The 24,237-nt window shown below is 44.6% G+C and overlaps 1 protein-coding gene across 1 annotated transcript in view; it reads left to right on the top strand.

The window, feature by feature from the left end:
- Positions 1-20,965, top strand: part of GMFB (glia maturation factor beta) — a 34,243-nt gene extending 13,278 nt beyond the window's left edge. The window contains exons 2-8 of the mRNA XM_063439787.1: positions 6,649-6,745; positions 7,636-7,685; positions 12,305-12,356; positions 12,965-13,045; positions 13,782-13,855; positions 19,496-19,974; positions 20,040-20,965. Of these exons, the coding sequence (XP_063295857.1) occupies positions 6,649-6,745; positions 7,636-7,685; positions 12,305-12,356; positions 12,965-13,045; positions 13,782-13,855; positions 19,496-19,567 (426 nt within the window). The 3' untranslated portion in view covers positions 19,568-19,974; positions 20,040-20,965. The remainder of the gene's footprint in view (positions 1-6,648; positions 6,746-7,635; positions 7,686-12,304; positions 12,357-12,964; positions 13,046-13,781; positions 13,856-19,495; positions 19,975-20,039) is intronic.
- The last annotated feature ends 3,272 nt before the right edge of the window (positions 20,966-24,237 follow it).

Raw genomic sequence — 24,237 nt, 5'->3', positions numbered from 1 at the left:
GTGATCGCGGGGTCCTCGCAAGGACCTCGCGATCACATGGCCCAGAGGGGCCGGAGAGGAAGGAGGGGGACTCCCTGGGCTCCCAGGTAAGTCCCCCATACCGCGATCGCCGGCGTGGGATCGCCGGCGACCGGGTAAGTACATAAGATCGCAGGACGTACTATGCCGTCCTGCGGCTTTTAGAGCCACCAAAATAAGGACGGCATAGTACGTCCTGCGGTCTTAAGGGGTTAACTAATTAAGGCAGAAGATTTGGACTCCAGAAAGATAAATGGATTGATTGTATTGTGTAGTATACAAATTCTATATACGTCGGACAGCAGTTTTAATGAAGAAATCCCCTGGGTCTGTTAGCTCTGCCTGCGCTGGATGTTTCCATGGACACGCTGTGTGATTAATTAGATTAGTGTCTCGTAATCTAAGTAGTATTATAGCTGGGAATGACACGAATATTTAATGTCCACGCACATCCTGGAAGTTTGCGTCAGACTTGACACCTCCACGGAGGTGCTTTGAGGATTATTCCTATTAATACCGGGACTTTATTCTGTGAGTTTACACCAAGTTGAATGCCTAGTCGGCCAAGTGTGGGGTGTTTTCAGACTGTTATTACATTGTCCGCTAGTTGTGGCTCACAGAGTATTATTCTCTGTTATCACGTAAGTGGCCGTTTATGGGTCATGTAAAATCCGGGGAGAGACAAGTTAATGGTGAACGAGCTCCATGCCTGGACTTGCACAGTCTGAAATAGAGCTGCGGGGAAATTCCATGCTGTACATTAAAAATGGAGGATGAGGCTGACATTATCGCACACACAGACTGTTTGCCACTTCCAATGCAGGCCTCAATCTGAGAAAACGACTTAACTGGGACACTTACCACACTCACTGACACCTACCTTCCTGTGTCAGTGATAAGAGTTACTGTAATCTTATCCATTAAAGATCCGAACATTACTGTACTTTAAACCCTTTACATTCCTATTCCTGCCCTGATAAACAACTGTCTTCTCGTTTTACTAATATATCTTATACATCTGATGCCTTATATAATGAATGTGTGTACACCAGGGCTTCACTAAATTGCTTGGAATCTAGGAGCCAGCTAAAAAAGTTACGAGCCAGGTTTTTCAACATCAAAAATGCAATTCTTAAAGGGATACTATATTCAGCAGAACCACTGCAGCTTAATGTAGTTGTTCTGAAGACTATATCCTGTCCCTGAACGCTTTTCAATGTAAACACCATCATTTCAGATAAAACCATGTTTACATTGCTGCCTTGCAACACCTTTAGTGACAGTCACTCATACAGCCACTAGAGGTGCATTGATTCAATGCATGTCTATGACGGTAAGTTAACTTGCGCAGCGTGGCATTTTGCTACGCATGTGCAATAGTCTCCCAATGCTTTTCTTATGGGGGAGCATTGGATTTGCTGAGATTGTCAAGCTTGATGATCTCAGCCATGAAAATGGAGATTGCCGTGGCATCACCATCACGCTAGGGGAAAAAAGGTGAGTAAAAACACTTTTCCTTTGTGATTGTCACCTAAACATACTCACTGGCAGAGAGACTCACTGACAGGCACACACTCACTGGCAGAGAGACTCACTGACAGGCACACACTCACTGGCAGAGAGACTCACTGACAGGCACACACTCACTGGCAGAGAGACTCACTGACAGACACACACTCACTGGCAGAGAGACTCACTGACAGGCACACACTCACTGGCAGAGAGACTCACTGACAGGCACACACTCACTGGCAGAGAGACTCACTGACAGGCACACACTCACTGGCAGAGAGACTCACTGACAGGCACACACTCACTGGCAGAGAGACTCACTGACAGGCACACACTCACTGGCAGAGAGACTCACTGACAGACACACACTTGCTGGCAGAGAGACTCACTGGCAGAGAGACTCACTGACAGACACACACTCACTGGCAGAGAGACCCACTGACAGGCACACACTCACTGGCAGAGAGACTCACTGACAGACACACACTCACTGGCAGAGAGACTCACTGACAGGCACACACTCACTGGCAGAGAGACTCACTGACAGGCACACACTCACTGGCAGAGAGACTCACTGACAGGCACACACTCACTGGCAGAGAGACTCACTGACAGGCACACACTCACTGGCAGAGAGACTCACTGACAGACACACACTCACTGGCAGAGAGACTCACTGACAGACACACACTCACTGGCAGAGAGACTCACTGACAGACACACACTCACTGGCAGAGAGACTCACTGACAGACACACACTCACTGGCAGAGAGATACACTGACAGGCACACACTCACTGGCAGAGAGACTCACTGACAGGCACACACTCACTGGCAGAGAGACTCACTGACAGACACACACTCACTGGCAGAGAGACTCACTGACAGGCACACACTCACTGGCAGAGAGATACACTGACAGGCACACACTCACTGGCAGAGAGACTCACTGACAGGCACACACTCACTGGCAGAGAGACTCACTGACAGGCACACACTCACTGGCAGAGAGACTCACTGACAGGCACACACTCACTGGCAGAGAGACTCACTGACAGGCACACACTCACTGGCAGAGAGACTCACTGACAGGCACACACTCACTGGCAGAGAGACTCACTGACAGGCACACACTCACTGGCAGAGAGACTCACTGACAGGCACACACTCACTGGCAGAGAGACTCACTGACAGGCACACACTCACTGGCAGAGAGACTCACTGACAGGCACACACTCACTGGCAGAGAGACTCACTGACAGGCACACACTCACTGGCAGAGAGACTCACTGACAGGCACACACTCACTGGCAGAGAGACTCACTGACAGGCACACACTCACTGGCAGAGAGACTCACTGACAGGCACACACTCACTGGCAGAGAGACTCACTGACAGGCACACACTCACTGGCAGAGAGACTCACTGACAGGCACACACTCACTGGCAGAGAGACTCACTGACAGGCACACACTCACTGGCAGAGAGACTCACTGACAGGCACACACTCACTGGCAGAGAGACTCACTGACAGGCACACACTCCCTGGCAGAGAGACTCACTGACAGGCACACACTCACTGGCAGAGAGATACACTGACAGGCAAAACACTCCCTGGCAGAGAGACTCACTGACAGGCACACACTCACTGGCAGAGAGACTCACTGACAGACACACACTTGCTGGCAGAGAGACTCACTGGCAGAGAGACTCACTGACAGACACACACTCACTGGCAGAGAGACTCACTGACAGGCACACACTCACTGGCAGAGAGACTCACTGACAGACACACACTCACTGGCAGAGAGACTCACTGACAGGCACACACTCACTGGCAGAGAGACTCACTGACAGGCACACACTCACTGGCAGAGAGACTCACTGACAGGCACACACTCACTGGCAGAGAGACTCACTGACAGGCACACACTCACTGGCAGAGAGACTCACTGACAGACACACACTCACTGGCAGAGAGACTCACTGACAGACACACACTCACTGGCAGAGAGATACACTCACTGGCAGAGAGACTCACTGACAGGCACACACTCACTGGCAGAGAGACTCACTGACAGACACACACTCACTGGCAGAGAGACTCACTGACAGGCACACACTCACTGGCAGAGAGATACACTGACAGGCACACACTCACTGGCAGAGAGATACACTGACAGGCACACACTCACTGGCAGAGAGATACACTCACTGGCAGAGAGACTCACTGACAGGCACACACTCACTGGCAGAGAGACTCACTGACAGACACACACTCACTGGCAGAGAGACTCACTGACAGGCACACACTCACTGGCAGAGAGATACACTGACAGGCACACACTCACTGGCAGAGAGACTCACTGACAGGCACACACTCACTGGCAGAGAGACTCACTGACAGGCACACACTCACTGGCAGAGAGACTCACTGACAGGCACACACTCACTGGCAGAGAGACTCACTGACAGGCACACACTCACTGGCAGAGAGACTCACTGACAGGCACACACTCACTGGCAGAGAGACTCACTGACAGGCACACACTCACTGGCAGAGAGACTCACTGACAGGCACACACTCACTGGCAGAGAGACTCACTGACAGGCACACACTCACTGGCAGAGAGACTCACTGACAGGCACACACTCACTGGCAGAGAGACTCACTGACAGGCACACACTCACTGGCAGAGAGACTCACTGACAGGCACACACTCACTGGCAGAGAGACTCACTGACAGGCACACACTCACTGGCAGAGAGACTCACTGACAGGCACACACTCACTGGCAGAGAGACTCACTGACAGGCACACACTCACTGGCAGAGAGACTCACTGACAGGCACACACTCACTGGCAGAGAGACTCACTGACAGGCACACACTCACTGGCAGAGAGATACACTGACAGGCACACACTCACTGGCAGAGAGACTCACTGACAGGCAAAACACTCACTGGCAGAGAGACTCACTGACAGGCACACACTCACTGGCAGAGAGATACACTGACAGGCAAAACACTCCCTGGCAGAGAGACTCACTGACAGGCACACACTCACTGGCAGAGAGACTCACTGACAGACACACACTTGCTGGCAGAGAGACTCACTGACAGGCACACACTCACTGGCAGAGAGACTCACTGACAGGCACACACTCACTGGCAGAGAGACTCACTGACAGGCACACACTCACTGGCAGAGAGACTCACTGACAGGCACACACTCACTGGCAGAGAGACTCACTGACAGACACACACTCACTGGCAGAGAGATACACTGACAGGCACACACTCACTGGCAGAGAGACTCACTGACAGGCAAAACACTCACTGGCAGAGAGACTCACTGACAGGCACACACTCACTGGCAGAGAGACTCACTGACAGGCAAAACACTCACTGGCAGAGAGATACACTGACAGGCAAAACACTCCCTGGCAGAGAGATACACTGACAGGCAAAACACTCCCTGGCAGAGAGATACACTGACAGGCAAAACACTCCCTGGCAGAGAGATACACTGACAGGCACACACTCACTGGCAGAGAGACTCACTGACAGGCACACACTCCCTGGCAGAGAGATACACTGACAGGCAAAACACTCCCTGGCAGAGAGATACACTGACAGGCAAAACACTCCCTGGCAGAGAGATACACTGACAGGCAAAACACTCCCTGGCAGAGAGATACACTGACAGGCAAAACACTCCCTGGCAGAGAGATACACTGACAGGCAAAACACTCCCTGGCAGAGAGATACACTGACAGGCACACACTCACTGGCAGAGAGACTCACTGACAGGCACACACTCCCTGGCAGAGAGATACACTGACAGGCAAAACACTCCCTGGCAGAGAGATACACTGACAGGCACACACTCACTGGCAGAGAGACTCACTGACAGAGAGACACTGGCACACACACTCACTGATTTGTGTCACACAACACTCACTCCAAAACTATTTGTTTTATTTTAATGTGTCCAACCTTTCTCCCTACCTTTGGGAGAGCTGGAGTGGATCAATTTTTTTTCTTTGGGTTCAGTGGGGCTGCTGTCTGTTCCCTAGAGCGCTGTTTAGTGATGCGGGGGCCGGAGTGACGTCACATTCCGGCTCACAGCATCACTGGAGGGCACACAAGGAAGCAGAGTAGGGAGATTACATATACCTCACCGCCTCCGCAATCAGCCGCCCGACCTACGTTTTCATAATTTACCCACAATCCATCAGTCAAATAAATCCTACAGAATTGCAAACCACATGTATTATATACATAGGAGAACAAAATGGCAGCTCCCCAGATATTGAGACCTGACGAAGTAGAAAATAAACAAGTAAAGGCAAGTGGCTAAGTGGTATAGTCATTAAAAAGAAACTCTGCCCAAATAAAATATAAAACAAAATCGCTTTTTAGTATATATACTCTCAATTAAAACGTGCATGTATATAATTAAGTTTGTTTTAATTTGTGTGTGTGTGTGTGTGTGTGTGTGTGTATATATATAAACAGCCTGGAAAACAGTAGATCTCTTGTCTGCAGCCTTTACAAGCCCTCCCATTGTAACCCCGCCCAGACTTTCTGTGTCTATCCAATCACAGACTTCTCAAATGCAACTCAATGAGAATTGTTTGCAAGGCAGGTGCCCTGGGCAATTGCTGCCTTTTGTGTTTAGTTCTACTGAGCTAAACAAACAAGGAAGGAACAGGTGTCTGTCAGCCAGGGGGTGTAAACCAGGTTAATTGAAAAAAAGTGTTTCTATTGTAATATTTAAAAAAAAAAGGGGGGTATTTTTCACACGCAAAGCATTTCAGCAAACTTAAGTACTTTAGGGCCTGGGGTGTCCCTTTAGAATAGAAAGGAGATAATAAAAGGAGAGTGAAAGGAAAAAAAGCAAGACTTTGCCAATTGAAAAAATAAAAGGATCACTTTTATGATTCTTGTTGTTTTGCTAATGAAATTATTTTTCTTCATCGACTCTGCTGGTTCACAATGCAGCAATTACCCACTGTACGCGTAATACCATGCAGCGCAGGATGTGTTCTGTCCTTAGTAACAGGAAGTATCAACTTCCACGTCCTAATTTAGCATTTTTTTCCTGTTTTTGCAGAGTGAGTCTCTGGTTGTATGCGATGTGGACGAAGAACTCGTTGAGAAGTTAAAGAAATTCCGTTTTCGTAAAGAAACCAACAATGCCGCCATAATTAGTAAGATCAAGCCCTTGCCCAGAATGTTGGCATTTGACACACGATCCCCTTCATGTATAGTAAGCAGCCGTTTGACCTATGCATCGCACAGGCCGGTTGAATGAAATCTTTTTCCTGGCCGGTTGAGTCCTGATACAATGCTAGAAAGGAACGAAGGGATGCCTTCTGTCCCTGGAATTCTCGTTCTAGCAGTCTGTGTGGCCATGTGTCCAGCGTTGATTAGTGGTAGTGAGCTGACATCCTATGCATTGTGCTGAAATAACTGGCATGCTTAGCTATTCCTCTGATATCCCCTCTTTTATCCTCCTGAGAAGAATGCCGTGTTGAAAGTTTTTTTTTTTTTTTTTTTTTTAAAGAATCACTATAGTGTCAGGAAAACAAGTTTTTTACAATCCTAAGGGTTCCCTCACCCTCAGGGCCCCCTCCCTTGGCGCTGAAGGAGTTCAAATCCCTTCAGTTACTTCCCTTAATCTAGCGCCGGGCTCCCTCGGCTCTGGTGACCTCTCCTCCCCCGCTGACGTCCGCTCCCGAGTGGAGCGGAATGCTCCACTCTTGCAGAACGCATTAGGAAATGCTTTCCTATGGATGTTCTGCCAGCTGGATGCGATTTTCACATCCAGCGTCGCAGAAGCGCCTCTAGCGGCTGTCAGGAAGACAGCCGCTAGAGCCTGGATTAACCCTGCTATATAAACATAGCAGTTTCTCTGAAACTGCTATGTTTACATCCGAATGGTTAAAACCTGGGGGACCTGGCACCCAGACCACTTCATTGAGCTGAAGTGGTCTGGGTGACTATAGTGTCCCTTTAATCTTCAAACACATTTGTTAGCCCTGTGCTTGACCGTATAGCTCACAACTGTTTTTTTTTTATCTTTGTGTGTGTTTTGCAGTGAAGATCGATAAAGACAGGCGTCTGGTGGTTCTGGAAGAGGAGCACGAGGTGGGTTAAACATAGAATGTAATACATCCACTGATGGTACAGCAAAACCTCTCTGTCATTTAAATACCCTACAGTCCCAAGGAAACTGGTTCCTGACACTGTTTGTGCTAAATTATGACATCATACCCCAGTGCCATCTGCCGCTCTAATTCTGAACGCGGAGACAATCCCACGAGGGAGCACCGGCATGAATCCTTTACTTATTCCCTGCAGTCGCCTAATACAGTGGCCTCCACATGTTTTTATTCCCCATGTGTGAAATGTACTCCGCCAATGTATCAATATCTGTATATATCACTTCTCTCCTGCTTTCATCCCTCCTATTGCTTCCTTTCAGTTTGTGTTGCCCTCCTTTCCCTTTCACTATCCTCCTTGATATTTGTCTTTCTCCTTCACCCGCCGTGCACAATGCCGAAATTCGTGGTGTTTGTCACGTTACGGTATTATCCTGCAGGGCAGCATTTTAATATAGTCCTGCAAAGTTCCCCATGATAAAGGGGCCAATTTGTTTCTACTTTCAATATTAGCATCCCTGCAGTCATACCATTTTATCTTCATTACCCCGTAGATCTGTGCCTTTTTAAATTCTTCTAAGATTTGCTTTCAATGAGATTAACTTCCCAAGAGAAGAATCATTTCTCTGTGTGCTGATATCGGCATGAAGGAACACACAGCCTCCCTGCTCCCTCTTATTACTGACTTCCTTCATACTCTATATTCCTCTACGTCCTGCCTGGGAGATCTCCATCTCCATACCTGATTACCTTCTACCTGGGCGCCTTCACTTCATACCCCTTACCCATCCCTGCCTAGGCTCTCTCTATCTTCATACCTGATCACCTTCTACCTGGGCGCCTTCACTTCATACCCCTTACCCATCCCTGCCTGGGCTCTCTCTATCTTCATACCTGATTACCTTCTACCTGGGCGCCTTCACTTCATACCCCTTACCCATCCCTGCCTGGGCTCTCTCTATCTCCATACCTGATTACCTTCTACCTGGGCGCCTTCACTTCATACCCCTTACCCATCCCTGCCTGGGCTCTCTCTATCTTCATACCTGATTACCTTCTACCTGGGCGCCTTCACTTCATACCCCTTACCTGTCCCTGCCTGGGCTCTCTCTATCTTCATACCTGATCACCTTCTACCTGGGCGCCTTCACTTCATACCCCTTACCCATCCCTGCCTGGGCTCTCTCTATCTTCATACCTGATCACCTTCTACCTGGGCGCCTTCACTTCATACCCCTTACCCATCCCTGCCTGGGCGCTCTCTATCTCCATACCTGATTACCTTCTATCTGGGCGCCTTCACTTCATACCCCTTACCCATCCCTGCCTGGGCTCTCTCTATCTCCATACCTGATTACCTTCTATCTGGGCGCCTTCACTTCATACCCCTTACCCATCCCTGCCTGGGCTCTCTCTATCTCCATACCTGATAACCTTCTACCTGGGTGCCTTCACTTCATACCCCTTACCCATCCCTGCCTGGGCTCTCTCTATCTCCATACCTGATTACCTTCTACCTGGGCGCCTTCACTTCATACCCCTTACCCATCCCTGCCTGGGCTCTCTCTATCTCCATACCTGATTACCTTCTACCTGGGTGCCTTCACTTCATACCCCTTACCCATCCCTGCCTGGGCTCTCTCTATCTTCATACCTGATTACCTTCTACCTGGGCGCCTTCACTTCATACCCCTTACCCATCCCTGCCTGGGCTCTCTCTATCTTCATACCTGATTACCTTCTACCTGGGCGCCTTCACTTCATACCCCTTACCCATCCCTGCCTGGGCTCTCTCTATCTTCATACCTGATTACCTTCTACCTGGGCGCCTTCACTTCATACCCCTTACCCATCCCTGCCTGGGCTCTCTCTATCTTCATACCTGATTACCTTCTACCTGGGCGCCTTCACTTCATACCCCTTACCCATCCCTGCCTTGCCTCTCTCTATCTTCATACCTGATCACCTTCTACCTGGGCGCCTTCACTTCATACCCCTTACCCATCCCTGCCTAGGCTCTCTCTATCTTCATACCTGATTACCTTCTACCTGGGCGCCTTCACTTCATACCCCTTACCCATCCCTGCCTGGGCTCTCTCTATCTTCATACCTGATTACCTTCTACCTGGGTACCTTCACTTCATACCCCTTACCCATCCCTGCCTAGGCTCTCTCTATCTTCATACCTGATCACCTTCTACCTGGGCGCCTTCACTTCATACCCCTTACCCATCCCTGCCTTGCCTCTCTCCATCTCCATACCTGATTACCTTCTACCTGGGCGCCTTCACTTCATACCCCTTACCCATCCCTGCCTGGGCTCTCTCTATCTCCATACCTGATTACCTTCTACCTGGGCGCCTTCACTTCATACCCCTTACCCATCCCTGCCTGGGCTCTCTCTATCTTCATACCTGATCACCTTCTACCTGGGTGCCTTCACTTCATACCCCTTACCCATCCCTGCCTGGGCTCTCTCTATCTTTCTACCTGGGTGCCTTCATATCATACCCCTTACCCATCACCTTCTACCTGGGTACCTTCACTTCATACCCCTTACCCGTCCCTCCCTAGGCTCTCTCTATCTTCATACCTGATAACCTTCTACCTGGGCGCCTTCACTTCATACCCCTTACTCATCCCTGCCTTGGCTCTCTCTATCTTCATACCTGATAACCTTCTACCTGGGTACCTTCACTTCATACCCCTTACTCATCCCTGCCTTGGCTCTCTCTATCTTAATACCTGATAACCTTCTACCTGGGTGCCCTTTACATCCTACCTCTTACCCATCCCTGCCTGGGCTCTCTCTATCTTAATACCTGATCACCTTCTACCTGAGTACCTTCACTTCATATCCCTTACCCATCCCTGCCTGGGCTCTCTCTATCTTCATACCTGATAACCTTCTACCTGGGTGCCCTTTACATCCTACCTCTTACCCATCTGCCACCAGCCATTTCTAGCCTGAAGAGTCCCTTTAAGTTCTGTTGAGTTAAGAAATATAAAATGAATACAAATAAGCATGTAATAGTTTTCCATGTATATAGTTACAATGGGGAGCTCAACTATTCTTTTATCATGGGCATATTGAGGGGATAACCCTGGGTGTAAGTGTATATGGTAGGGTTTGTCCTGACACAAATTAAAAACTTCTCATTTAATCACTCTGATATTAAAATAAATATTTTGGAAAAATTTATATTTACATCAAATAATACAGTGAACAAAACAAAAAGCTAGTGTGTGGAGATTCTGCTCCTTTCGGCAGCTGGCCAGGTTGCCTCCAATGTTCGATACAGACGTTTAAAGCAAGTTAACTCAAAGTGTACATATAATTGGTAGCAATATTAGGTTAAGTTGTACATTGCAGCAGTATATCCACTGTTGCTATTCTTTAACCCCTTAAGGACACAACTTCTGGAATATTTCTGTCATGTGTCCTTAAGGGGTTAAGAGAAATGTAAACGTTTATTGTTTTGTAGTATCAATTAAGAGTATTAGAGCATCGTTTAAATTCATAAGGAGTGAATCCTAAAGTGCTTGTCAAGGAAAATAAATCAATAGAGCAGAATGATAACGTAGTAATTAACTGCCAGGAAGTGCTGCATATATAGTGTCAATGTTCTGTACTCTGCCTTCCAGGGCACATTATATCAATCAAAACTAAATGAGTATTCTGCTAGCAGCTCCAACTGGCAGGGCCGCCATCAGGGGGTGACAACCATGACAGGCCCCATGTGTAGCAGCGGACCGGGGCTTGTACGCTGATAGGGCCCATCGGGTGGCCCAAGCATTTAGGGCCACCCAATGGGCACTATATCTTCAGGGGCCCGGTCTGAGCTGTGGCCGTGTAGTAGCGCGACCGGGACCCTTTACAAATGCCAGCTGCACTGCAAGTACTGCTGGGAGGAAGTGACGGCCGGTATGTATGTATTTATGGGTGTCTGTATGTCAGTATATATGTCTGTATCTATGTGTGCCTGTCTGTATGTGTGTCAGTCGCTGTGTGTCAGTATTTCTGTATGTATGTGTGTCAGTCTGTCTGTATGTCAGTATTTCTGTATGTATGTGTGTCAGTCTGTCTGTATGTCAGTATTTCTGTATGTATGTGTGTCAGTCTGTCCGTATGTCAGTATTTCTGTATGTATGTGTGTCAGTCTGTCTGTATCTATGTGTGCATGTCTGTCTGTATGTCAGTCTGACAGTATGTATGTGTGTCAGTCTGTCTGTATGTCAGTATTTCTGTCTGTATGTCAGTATTTCTGTCTGTATGTCAGTCTGTCTGTATGTGAGTATTTCTGTTTGTATGTATGTCAGTCTGTATGTGTGTCAGTCTGTCTGTATGTCAGTCTGTATGTATGTGTGTCAGTATATGTATGACAGTTTGTAAGCTCCCTTGTTCGCTGTCCTGGCAGATTGTTATCTGATGTTTCAGAGTAAATCATTCCGTGCATTTAATTGTTACCAGCTGAGACAAGTGAAAATCTAACTCTAATTACAGTATCCCTGAGCTGCAGAATCCCTCCCAAGAGGCGTCTAGCTCAGCAATTACACCATCTTGGGCTCTGCCCTATTAATTGATGCTCTTTCTTCTATTAACAGGGTATTTCTCCAGATGAACTTAAAGATGAGTTGCCAGAAAGGCAGCCACGATATCCTTTATTCAAAGGGATTGCCTCTCCAAGATCACAGAGTTGATCTGCTCAGTCCATCATTTTAAAAAACTGTTCCATGTCAAACTGGTTTTAAATCCCATGGCTTTTTGTTTGTTTGTTTATTTCATGTATTTTATGCTTTTCCCATTACTAAATACAAAAATGTTTTGTGTTCTAAGTTCAATTTCTATTTAATGTACACATTTTAAGCATTCGGCCAATAACAGGCGTATTTAATAAAGTGAGAATTTCAAATACCAGGCCAAAATTGCTGGTCTGGAAACAACTGATTTGCCTATTTATGCCTAAATTATCTGTTCCCAGCCATGCTCACTTTGGAGAACAACCGTGGACGTTTGCACGTATTTGAGAAACATATCAAGTCAGGTGTGCCCATCGTTTGACTTGTATGTACAGATATATCCCATATAAATGTAAATATGTATGGACTTTGCTTTGTCTCTCCATCCCAGGAAGTAAATCTTGACAGTTCATTCACGACCAGATTACAGTGACGGAGGTTTTGTGATGATTCCTTTGAACCTCCTTCTCTTTATATGTTCATACCTGGGTACTAATCTGATGTTTCCCTTAACTCTGCTCACATTTATAGTATACAGTTATAAGTACCTACATGATGATGGAAGAGTCTCCTATCCGCTGTGTTTCATTTTCTCCAGTCCCGTTGGTATGTTCCATGTACGGCTCGATGCCAGATAAGGTGTATATGTGTGTCCGTGGCTTACAGTGATGGCTTGCAGGCAGGCTGGATATTCTGAAGGGTTCCACACAAACGGAACTGAAATAAACCAGGATTAGCTGACATAAGTGAACTTATTAAGTTAGCATCAATTCATTTCCAAGTCTGTAGCGTTGAATATCCAAGAGGCAAATTGTACAAAACACAGGGGGGGCAAGGAGAGAAATGGACACGTTTTGTTCATTCCTAAAATGTCTTACAGAACAGACTGCCTTTTACAAGTAATGCCACCATCATACCCCAATCTGGGTTTCTAACCAAATGGCAGAGAGCATTCACAATACTCACACAAGGTCTAGAATTTATCCCGTTTATCATTGCCCTGTGATAGGTGGAGAGCGTTTAAACCCGTCTCATAAAACCTATAAAGATAGGGAACAAAGCCCTAATCAGGCAAATGTCATTATTGGCGTGATGCTGAGAAAATAACCTAAATAATTAGACAGACTACAATCTATACGTTGTGCGAATCCAGGCACAAAAACAATGTTGACTCATTTGGACTCCAGAGGCAGTTCATACCCATCACACAGGGTTGGGGAAAAAATGTGTGTATTTATTATAAAGATCTCTGTGTGTTTGAATGAATAGGTGTTGTGTGAATAGTGGGCTTTTTATAGTTAAATTAATCCATTCTAAGCCTTTTTTGTTGTTGTCAATGTAGGATGTAAACCTGAACAGCAGATGATGTACGCGGGAAGCAAAAACAAGCTGGTCCAGACAGCACAGCTCACAAAGGTACCGACTCTCCCCAATCTTCGTATTCTATACCCTGGCACTGCAGGCACTGTGTGTAATCCATAATATAATATTCTATTCTAACAACTCTCCCCAATCTTCGTATTCTATACCCTGGCACTGCAGGCACTGTGTGTAATCCATAATATAATAATCTATTCTAACAACTCTCCCCAATCTTCGTATTCTGTACCCTGGCACTGCAGGCACTGTGTGTAATCCATAATATAATAATCTATTCTAACAACTCTCCCCAATCTTCGTATTCTGTACCCTGGCACTGCAGGCACTGTGTGTAATCCATAATATAATAATCTATTCTAACAACTCTCCCCAATCTTCGTATTCTGTACCCTGGCACTGCAGGCACTGTGTGTAATCCATAATATAATAATCTATTCTAACAACTCTCCCCAATCTTCGTATTCTATACCCTGGCACTGCAGGCACTGTGTGTAATCCATAATATAATAATCTATTCTAACAACTCTCCCCAATCTTCGTATTCTGTACCCTGGCACTGCAGGTACTGTGTGTAATCCATAATATAATAATCTATTCTAACAACTCTCCCCAATCTTCGTATTCTGTACCCTGGCACTGCAGGCACTGTGTGTAATCCATAATATAATAATCTATTCTAACAACTCTCCCCAATCTTCGTATTCTGTACCCTGGCACTGCAGGCACTGTGTGTAATCCATAATATAATAATCTATTCTAACAACTCTCCCCAATCTTCGTATTCTGTACCCTGGCACTGCAGGCACTGTGCGTAATCCATAATATAATATTCTATTCTAACAACTCTCCCCAATCTTCGTATTCTGTACCCTGGCACTGCAGGCACTGTGTGTAATCCATAATATAATAATCTATTCTAACAACTCTCCCCAATCTTCGTATTCTGTACCCTGGCACTGCAGGCACTGTGTGTAATCCATAATATAATATTCTATTCTAACAACTCTCCCCAATCTTCGTATTCTATACCCTGGCACTGCAGGCACTGTGCGTAATCCATAATATAATAATCTATTCTAACAACTCTCCCCAATCTTCGTATTCTGTACCCTGGCACTGCAGGCACTGTGTGTAATCCATAATATAATAATCTATTCTAACAACTCTCCCCAATCTTCGTATTCTATACCCTGGCACTGCAGGCACTGTGTGTAATCCATAATATAATATTCTATTCTAACAACTCTCCCCAATCTTCGTATTCTATACCCTGGCACTGCAGGCACTGTGTGTAATCCATAATATAATATTCTATTCTAACAACTCTCCCCAATCTTCGTATTCTGTACCCTGGCACTGCAGGCACTGTGTGTAATCCATAATATAATAATCTATTCTAACAACTCTCCCCAATCTTCGTATTCTGTACCCTGGCACTGCAGGCACTGTGCGTAATCCATAATATAATAATCTATTCTAACAACTCTCCCCAATCTTCGTATTCTGTACCCTGGCACTGCAGGCACTGTGTGTAATCCATAATATAATAATCTATTCTAACAACTCTCCCCAATCTTCGTATTCTATACCCTGGCACTGCAGGCACTGTGTGTAATCCATAATATAATATTCTATTCTAACAACTCTCCCCAATCTTCGTATTCTATACCCTGGCACTGCAGGCACTGTGTGTAATCCATAATATAATAATCTATTCTAACAACTCTCCCCAATCTTCGTATTCTATACCCTGGCACTGCAGGCACTGTGTGTAATCCATAATATAATAATCTATTCTAACAACTCTCCCCAATCTTCGTATTCTGTACCCTGGCACTGCAGGCACTGTGTGTAATCCATAATATAATAATCTATTCTAACAACTCTCCCCAATCTTCGTATTCTGTACCCTGGCACTGCAGGCACTGTGTGTAATCCATAATATAATAATCTATTCTAACAACTCTCCCCAATCTTCGTATTCTGTACCCTGGCACTGCAGGCACTGTGTGTAATCCATAATATAATAATCTATTCTAACAACTCTCCCCAATCTTCGTATTCTGTACCCTGGCACTGCAGGCACTGTGTGTAATCCATAATATAATAATCTATTCTAACAACTCTCCCCAATCTTCGTATTCTGTACCCTGGCACTGCAGGCACTGTGTGTAATCCATAATATAATAATCTATTCTAACAACTCTCCCCAATCTTCGTATTCTGTACCCTGGCACTGCAGGCACTGTGTGTAATCCATAATATAATAATCTATTCTAACAACTCTCCCCAATCTTCGTATTCTATACCCTGGCACTGCAGGCACTGTGTGTAATCCATAATATAATAATCTATTCTAACAACTCTCCCCAATCTTCGTATTCTGTACCCTGGCACTGCAGGCACTGTGTGTAATCCATAATATAATAATCTATTCTAACAACTCTCCCCAATCTTCGTATTCTGTACCCTGGCACTGCAGGTACTGTGTGTAATCCATAATATAATAATCTATTCTAACAACTCTCCCCAATCTTCGTATTCTGTACCCTGGCACTGCAGGCACTGTGTGTAATCCATAATATAATAATCTATTCTAACAACTCTCCCCAATCTTCGTATTCTGTACCCTGGCACTGCAGGCACTGTGTGTAATCCATAATATAATAATCTATTCTAACAACTCTCCCCAATCTTCGTATTCTGTACCCTGGCACTGCAGGCACTGTGCGTAATCCATAATATAATATTCTATTCTAACAACTCTCCCCAATCTTCGTATTCTGTACCCTGGCACTGCAGGCACTGTGTGTAATCCATAATATAATAATCTATTCTAACAACTCTCCCCAATCTTCGTATTCTGTACCCTGGCACTGCAGGCACTGTGTGTAATCCATAATATAATATTCTATTCTAACAACTCTCCCCAATCTTCGTATTCTATACCCTGGCACTGCAGGCACTGTGCGTAATCCATAATATAATAATCTATTCTAACAACTCTCCCCAATCTTCGTATTCTGTACCCTGGCACTGCAGGCACTGTGTGTAATCCATAATATAATAATCTATTCTAACAACTCTCCCCAATCTTCGTATTCTATACCCTGGCACTGCAGGCACTGTGTGTAATCCATAATATAATATTCTATTCTAACAACTCTCCCCAATCTTCGTATTCTATACCCTGGCACTGCAGGCACTGTGTGTAATCCATAATATAATATTCTATTCTAACAACTCTCCCCAATCTTCGTATTCTGTACCCTGGCACTGCAGGCACTGTGTGTAATCCATAATATAATAATCTATTCTAACAACTCTCCCCAATCTTCGTATTCTGTACCCTGGCACTGCAGGCACTGTGCGTAATCCATAATATAATAATCTATTCTAACAACTCTCCCCAATCTTCGTATTCTGTACCCTGGCACTGCAGGCACTGTGTGTAATCCATAATATAATAATCTATTCTAACAACTCTCCCCAATCTTCGTATTCTATACCCTGGCACTGCAGGCACTGTGTGTAATCCATAATATAATATTCTATTCTAACAACTCTCCCCAATCTTCGTATTCTATACCCTGGCACTGCAGGCACTGTGTGTAATCCATAATATAATAATCTATTCTAACAACTCTCCCCAATCTTCGTATTCTATACCCTGGCACTGCAGGCACTGTGTGTAATCCATAATATAATAATCTATTCTAACAACTCTCCCCAATCTTCGTATTCTGTACCCTGGCACTGCAGGCACTGTGTGTAATCCATAATATAATAATCTATTCTAACAACTCTCCCCAATCTTCGTATTCTGTACCCTGGCACTGCAGGCACTGTGTGTAATCCATAATATAATAATCTATTCTAACAACTCTCCCCAATCTTCGTATTCTGTACCCTGGCACTGCAGGCACTGTGTGTAATCCATAATATAATAATCTATTCTAACAACTCTCCCCAATCTTCGTATTCTGTACCCTGGCACTGCAGGCACTGTGTGTAATCCATAATATAATAATCTATTCTAACAACTCTCCCCAATCTTCGTATTCTGTACCCTGGCACTGCAGGCACTGTGTGTAATCCATAATATAATAATCTATTCTAACAACTCTCCCCAATCTTCGTATTCTATACCCTGGCACTGCAGGCACTGTGTGTAATCCATAATATAATAATCTATTCTAACAACTCTCCCCAATCTTCGTATTCTGTACCCTGGCACTGCAGGCACTGTGTGTAATCCATAATATAATATTCTATTCTAACAACTCTCCCCAATCTTCGTATTCTGTACCCTGGCACTGCAGGCACTGTGTGTAATCCATAATATAATATTCTATTCTAACAACTCTCCCCAATCTTCGTATTCTATACCCTGGCACTGCAGGCACTGTGTGTAATCCATAATATAATAATCTATTCTAACAACTCTCCCCAATCTTCGTATTCTGTACCCTGGCACTGCAGGCACTGTGTGTAATCCATAATATAATATTCTATTCTAACAACTCTCCCCAATCTTCGTATTCTGTACCCTGGCACTGCAGGCACTGTGTGTAATCCATAATATAATAATCTATTCTAACAACTCTCCCCAATCTTCGTATTCTGTACCCTGGCACTGCAGGCACTGTGTGTAATCCATAATATAATAATCTATTCTAACAACTCTCCCCAATCTTCGTATTCTATACCCTGGCACTGCAGGCACTGTGTGTAATCCATAATATAATAATCTATTCTAACAACTCTCCCCAATCTTCGTATTCTGTACCCTGGCACTGCAGGCACTGTGCGTAATCCATAATATAATATTCTATTCTAACAACTCTCCCCAATCTTCGTATTCTGTACCCTGGCACTGCAGGCACTGTGTGTAATCCATAATATAATAATCTATTCTAACAACTCTCCCCAATCTTCGTATTCTGTACCCTGGCACTGCAGGCACTGTGTGTAATCCATAATATAATAATCTATTCTAACAACTCTCCCCAATCTTCGTATTCTATACCCTGGCACTGCAGGCACTGTGTGTAATCCATAATATAATAATCTATTCTAACAACTCTCCCCAATCTTCGTATTCTGTACCCTGGCACTGCAGGCACTGTGTGTAATCCATAATATAATAATCTATTCTAACAACTCTCCCCAATCTTCGTATTCTGTACCCTGGCACTGCAGGCACTGTGTGTAATCCATAATATAATAATCTATTCTAACAACTCTCCCCAATCTTCGTATTCTGTACCCTGGCACTGCAGGCACTGTGTGTAATCCATAATATAATAATCTATTCTAACAACTCTCCCCAATCTTCGTATTCTATACCCTGGCACTGCAGGCACTGTGTGTAATCCATAATATAATAATCTATTCTAACAACTCTCCCCAATCTTCGTATTCTATACCCTGGCACTGCAGGCACTGTGTGTAATATAATCTGTGATTTAACGTGCTGAAAAGCCAAGTTCTTTATATTGTGTGTGTTCTCACAGCTCTCCCCAATCTTCGTATTCTATACTCTTATTTACCCCCCGCCCCCTCACCTTGGTTTTACTGTCAGCTCACCAACATCAGAGCAAATTAATAACCATCAATCTGTTTGTTTACTTTTGTGCTTGTTGAATGAAAAGGCTGAACAATTATTTATTTTAGGTCTTCGAGATAAGAAACACTGAAGATCTCACTGAAGAATGGCTGACTGAGAAACTGGGTTTTTTCCATTAACTTGTATATCTGAATTTTAACTGTGTAAAAGAGCCAACGGGTCCCTTTGAGCTCAGTTCTCTTTATAAACAATGTGTTTCCCTATTCGGTGAGTGTCTTCCCCCCTGCCTCTTTCTACCAAACATTTAAAATGGCACAAGCTGGTACATCTCGTTTAACCCTTCACTTCCAGCTGGGTTTGCTGCACCCCTTGTCAAAATCAAAACACAATCTTCCTAAAGCAGACCTCACTGGAATAAGAGTGGTTGTAGCATTGCTGCATTACCCAGAATCTGTGCACTTTTTCTCAGAGATAGTAATATTTCCTGTTACTGGGGCTCCGAGAGAATGGTATGCAACGCCCTATTTTATTTCCTCTTGTCTGGAAGTGTCTTTTTTGGTGATAGTCATGTTGTAAATAACACTGGGTGCCATTGATCATGGAAAACAGGCATTTTTTTTAATTAAAAGGATTTATTCATGAAATTGTAAGCAATTGATTCCAGGATTTGAATTGTGGATTAGAAATAACCCCATTATTTCCCATCCCTTTTATTTGGGTGTTAATTCCCCATTCCGCTTATTATGTGCTGGTTGAATCTGCATCAGTTTTTTTCCCAAGCAGACCGCTTTAGATCTCGTTCGTGTTTCATTGAATAGTCATTGTGGCTAGTTCAGGTTTGGCTGTATCACTTGGTGACACAAATGGCAGCTAAAACGGATGTCCTCAGGGTGACACTATGGACAAAACCTGTGGGATATTGCTCATTTTAAAGGAAAATATCAGAGTTGGAGAATCTTTGGAGTTTGTATATTCAGGTCTGAAAAGTGCCATTCCTGTTTAATTCTCTACAATTCTCTGTTTAGTGAATAAACCTCAATGTAGGAAAGTGCTTGTAGCCCACTCCTCTCCAGTTACCCATGCAGCTCACACCATTGGAAGCCAGTGATAGAACAACTGTTAGGTTGTATCTCGCCATTCCCACAATCAGGGGAGATTTAGTTCACATAAAGTGGAGTGACCGTAGTTAGTCTTTCGTTCCCCAAACTCCAGTCCTCCAGATGTTGCTGAACTACAACTCCCATGATTCTCAGCCTATCTATTTCATTCGTAGAATCATGGGAGGTGTAGTACAGCAACATCTGGAGGGTCAGAGTTTGGGGAAGCCTGGTCTAAACTGTTCATCCATGTCCCACATACTATAATCCCAAAATATATTGAGGTTTACAAGGTAGATAAATGCATATAATTCCCAAGGATATTACCGTAATGATGTCTCTGCAAAAGAAAACACTTGTTGGCGTCGTGTCAAATGCACTAACAAATTGGAATCACTCCTGAAATAAGCTATGTAGGGCCAGTTTGGATTTGGCTTATAATCAATACATAGACGTCAAGATTTGTTAGATTTTTATATATATATATAAAACGTTTTTATGCCAATGGAATTCATGTTTAGATGAACAATCAGTGTGCAGGTACTTTGGGAATTATAAAAGTATGCTTTATCAAATGGATATGTGTCCTTAATGACTGTTTGTGGTTATGCGAATAAATGTACAGTGCGGATGATGTGTTTTGGGGTTTGCATGTTCAGTGCGGATGATGTGTTTTGGGGTTTGCATGTACAGTGCGGATGATGTGTTTTGGGGTTTGCATGTACAGTGCGGATGATGTGTTTTGGGGTTTGCATGTTCAGTGCGGATGATGTGTTTTGGGGTTTGCATGTTCAGTGCGGATGATGTGTTTTGGGGTTTGCATGTACAGTGCGGATGATGTGTTTTGGGGTTTGCATGTACAGTGCGGATGATGTGTTTTGGGGTTTGCATGTACAGTGCGGATGATGTGTTTTGGGGTTTGCATGTACAGTGCGGATGATGTGTTTTGGGGTTTGCATGTTCAGTGCGGATGATGTGTTTTGGGGTTTGCATGTACAGTGCGGATGATGTGTTTTGGGGTTTGCATGTTCAGTGCGGATGATGTGTTTTGGGGTTTGCATGTTCAGTGCGGATGATGTGTTTTGGGGTTTGCATGTTCAGTGCGGATGATGTGTTTTGGGGTTTGCATGTTCAGTGCGGATGATGTGTTTTGGGGTTTGCATGTACAGTGCGGATGATGTGTTTTGGGGTTTGCATGTACAGTGCGGATGATGTGTTTTGGGGTTTGCATGTTCAGTGCGGATGATGTGTTTTGGGGTTTGCATGTTCAGTGCGGATGATGTGTTTTGGGGTTTGCATGTTCAGTGCGGATGATGTGTTTTGGGGTTTGCATGTACAGTGCGGATGATGTGTTTTGGGGTTTGCATGTACAGTGCGGATGATGTGTTTTGGGGTTTGTATGTACAGTGCGGATGATGTGTTTTGGGGTTTGCATGTACAGTGCGGATGATGTGTTTTGGGGTTTGCATGTACAGTGCGGATGATGTGTTTTGGGGTTTGCATGTACAGTGCGGATGATGTGTTTTGGGGTTTGCATGTTCAGTGCGGATGATGTGTTTTGGGGTTTGCATGTTCAGTGCGGATGATGTGTTTTGGGGTTTGCATGTTCAGTGCGGATGATGTGTTTTGGGGTTTGCATGTTCAGTGCGGATGATGTGTTTTGGGGTTTGCATGTTCAGTGCGGATGATGTGTTTTGGGGTTTGCATGTTCAGTGCGGATGATGTGTTTTGGGGTTTGCATGTTCAGTGCGGATGATGTGTTTTGGGGTTTGCATGTTCAGTGCGGATGATGTGTTTTGGGGTTTGCATGTTCAGTGCGGATGATGTGTTTTGGGGTTTGCATGTTCAGTGCGGATGATGTGTTTTGGGGTTTGCATGTACAGTGCGGATGATGTGTTTTGGGGTTTGCATGTTCAGTGCGGATGATGTGTTTTGGGGTTTGCATGTACAGTGCGGATGATGTGTTTTGGGGTTTGCATGTACAGTGCGGATGATGTGTTTTGGGGTTTGCATGTTCAGTGCGGATGATGTGTTTTGGGGTTTGCATGTTCAGTGCGGATGATGTGTTTTGGGGTTTGCATGTTCAGTGCGGATGATGTGTTTTGGGGTTTGCATGTACAGTGCGGATGATGTGTTTTGGGGTTTGCATGTACAGTGCGGATGATGTGTTTTGGGGTTTGCATGTACAGTGCGGTTGATGTGTTTTGGGGTTTGCATGTACAGTGCGGATGATGTGTTTTGGGGTTTGCATGTACAGTGCGGATGATGTGTTTTGGGGTTTGCATGTTCAGTGCGGATGATGTGTTTTGGGGTTTGCATGTTCAGTGCGGATGATGTGTTTTGGGGTTTGCATGTACAGTGCGGATGATGTGTTTTGGGGTTTGCATGTTCAGTGCGGATGATGTGTTTTGGGGTTTGCATGTTCAGTGCGGATGATGTGTTTTGGGGTTTGCATGTACAGTGCGGATGATGTGTTTTGGGGTTTGCATGTTCAGTGCGGATGATGTGTTTTGGGGTTTGCATGTACAGTGTGGATGATGTGTTTTGGGGTTTGCATGTACAGTGCGGATGATGTGTTTTGGGGTTTGCATGTTCAGTGCGGATGATGTGTTTTGGGGTTTGCATGTAGTGCATTGCTGGTGTTTTGTAAGACATGACGTGACAGGACTCTTAGGCCAGAATGACTGAATTGTTGAAATTCTCCACATCCGTTTTTTAGTTTGGCTGCTTCGGCCTAAAATGTGCAATTGGCTGTGAGTAGCTAACCCAGTGATAACCGTGCAGATACACGGCTGGATTTAGGATTATGACCACATTCCAGGTGAAAGTGAGCGAATAAGGGAAGATTTAAGGCAGGTAAACTATTTTACCAGAGTTTTCTAAGCACCTGAAGGGTCCCTTTTAGAGAACGAAGCGCTGAGATTTTGTGCAGTTGATACATGTAAATCACACCTGCTCTAACACAAAGTAGGCGATTCACAGTATGTAAAACCCACTCTGACTGTGTCCTGCCAACCAGTGTATTAATAAAGTACCCTGCTCTCCTTCAAGGTATTTATTAAACCTGCCTGGCTGTAGGCGCTAATTATATTATAAACCCAGAACATCTGTTATTCCCCGCACAGTGACTCTGTACTACGTACATTCCTTGTTTTCCTAGTACCTGCGGCCAGAGATTCCCAGTTAACTGGTTTATACAGTAACAGATTGATTTCATTTTAACCAGTTAGGGATTGCTCATTAGTTCTCTGGTTACATAAGGACAGAGCTATTCTTTAGCATAATTCTAAACAATATGGGGAGCAACCTTTTGTTGTACCTTGGGCTAATGCATTTGTATGTATTGAGTGGATTTTTTGAATCATTCTCCTGGTGTTATGGAATTTATTTATTTCAATCTATTTTAAATCCAAATTGAAATGGCTTAACGTCCGCAGTGACAGCTGTGTAACTCTTGTTATTATGGAAACTGCGGGGACTTGGCTTAACACGTATTGATATTTCTCTATAGGTATATAGAGCATTTCATGAGATATTTCAATACTGTAATACTCTGGGACAGTCGGATAAGCATCCACCAATACGTGTACCCTGCAAGATGCCCTATTGCCCTGCACCATACCCATGATCATGTGAATATTGGAATCTGTAGGATTTCGTTACTGAGGAATAACCTGCACAAACAGTTCCTCCTTTTAAACTTGGCTTCACAATAAGCTTTCATACTGAACGCCCCTCCAATGGACCATATT

This window comes from Pelobates fuscus, chromosome 13 (genome assembly GCF_036172605.1).
Source record: "Pelobates fuscus isolate aPelFus1 chromosome 13, aPelFus1.pri, whole genome shotgun sequence".
Lineage (NCBI taxonomy): Eukaryota > Metazoa > Chordata > Amphibia > Anura > Pelobatidae > Pelobates > Pelobates fuscus.
The sequence above is the reverse complement of the archived record's forward strand: the minus strand, read 5'-3'. Positions and strand labels throughout refer to the sequence as shown.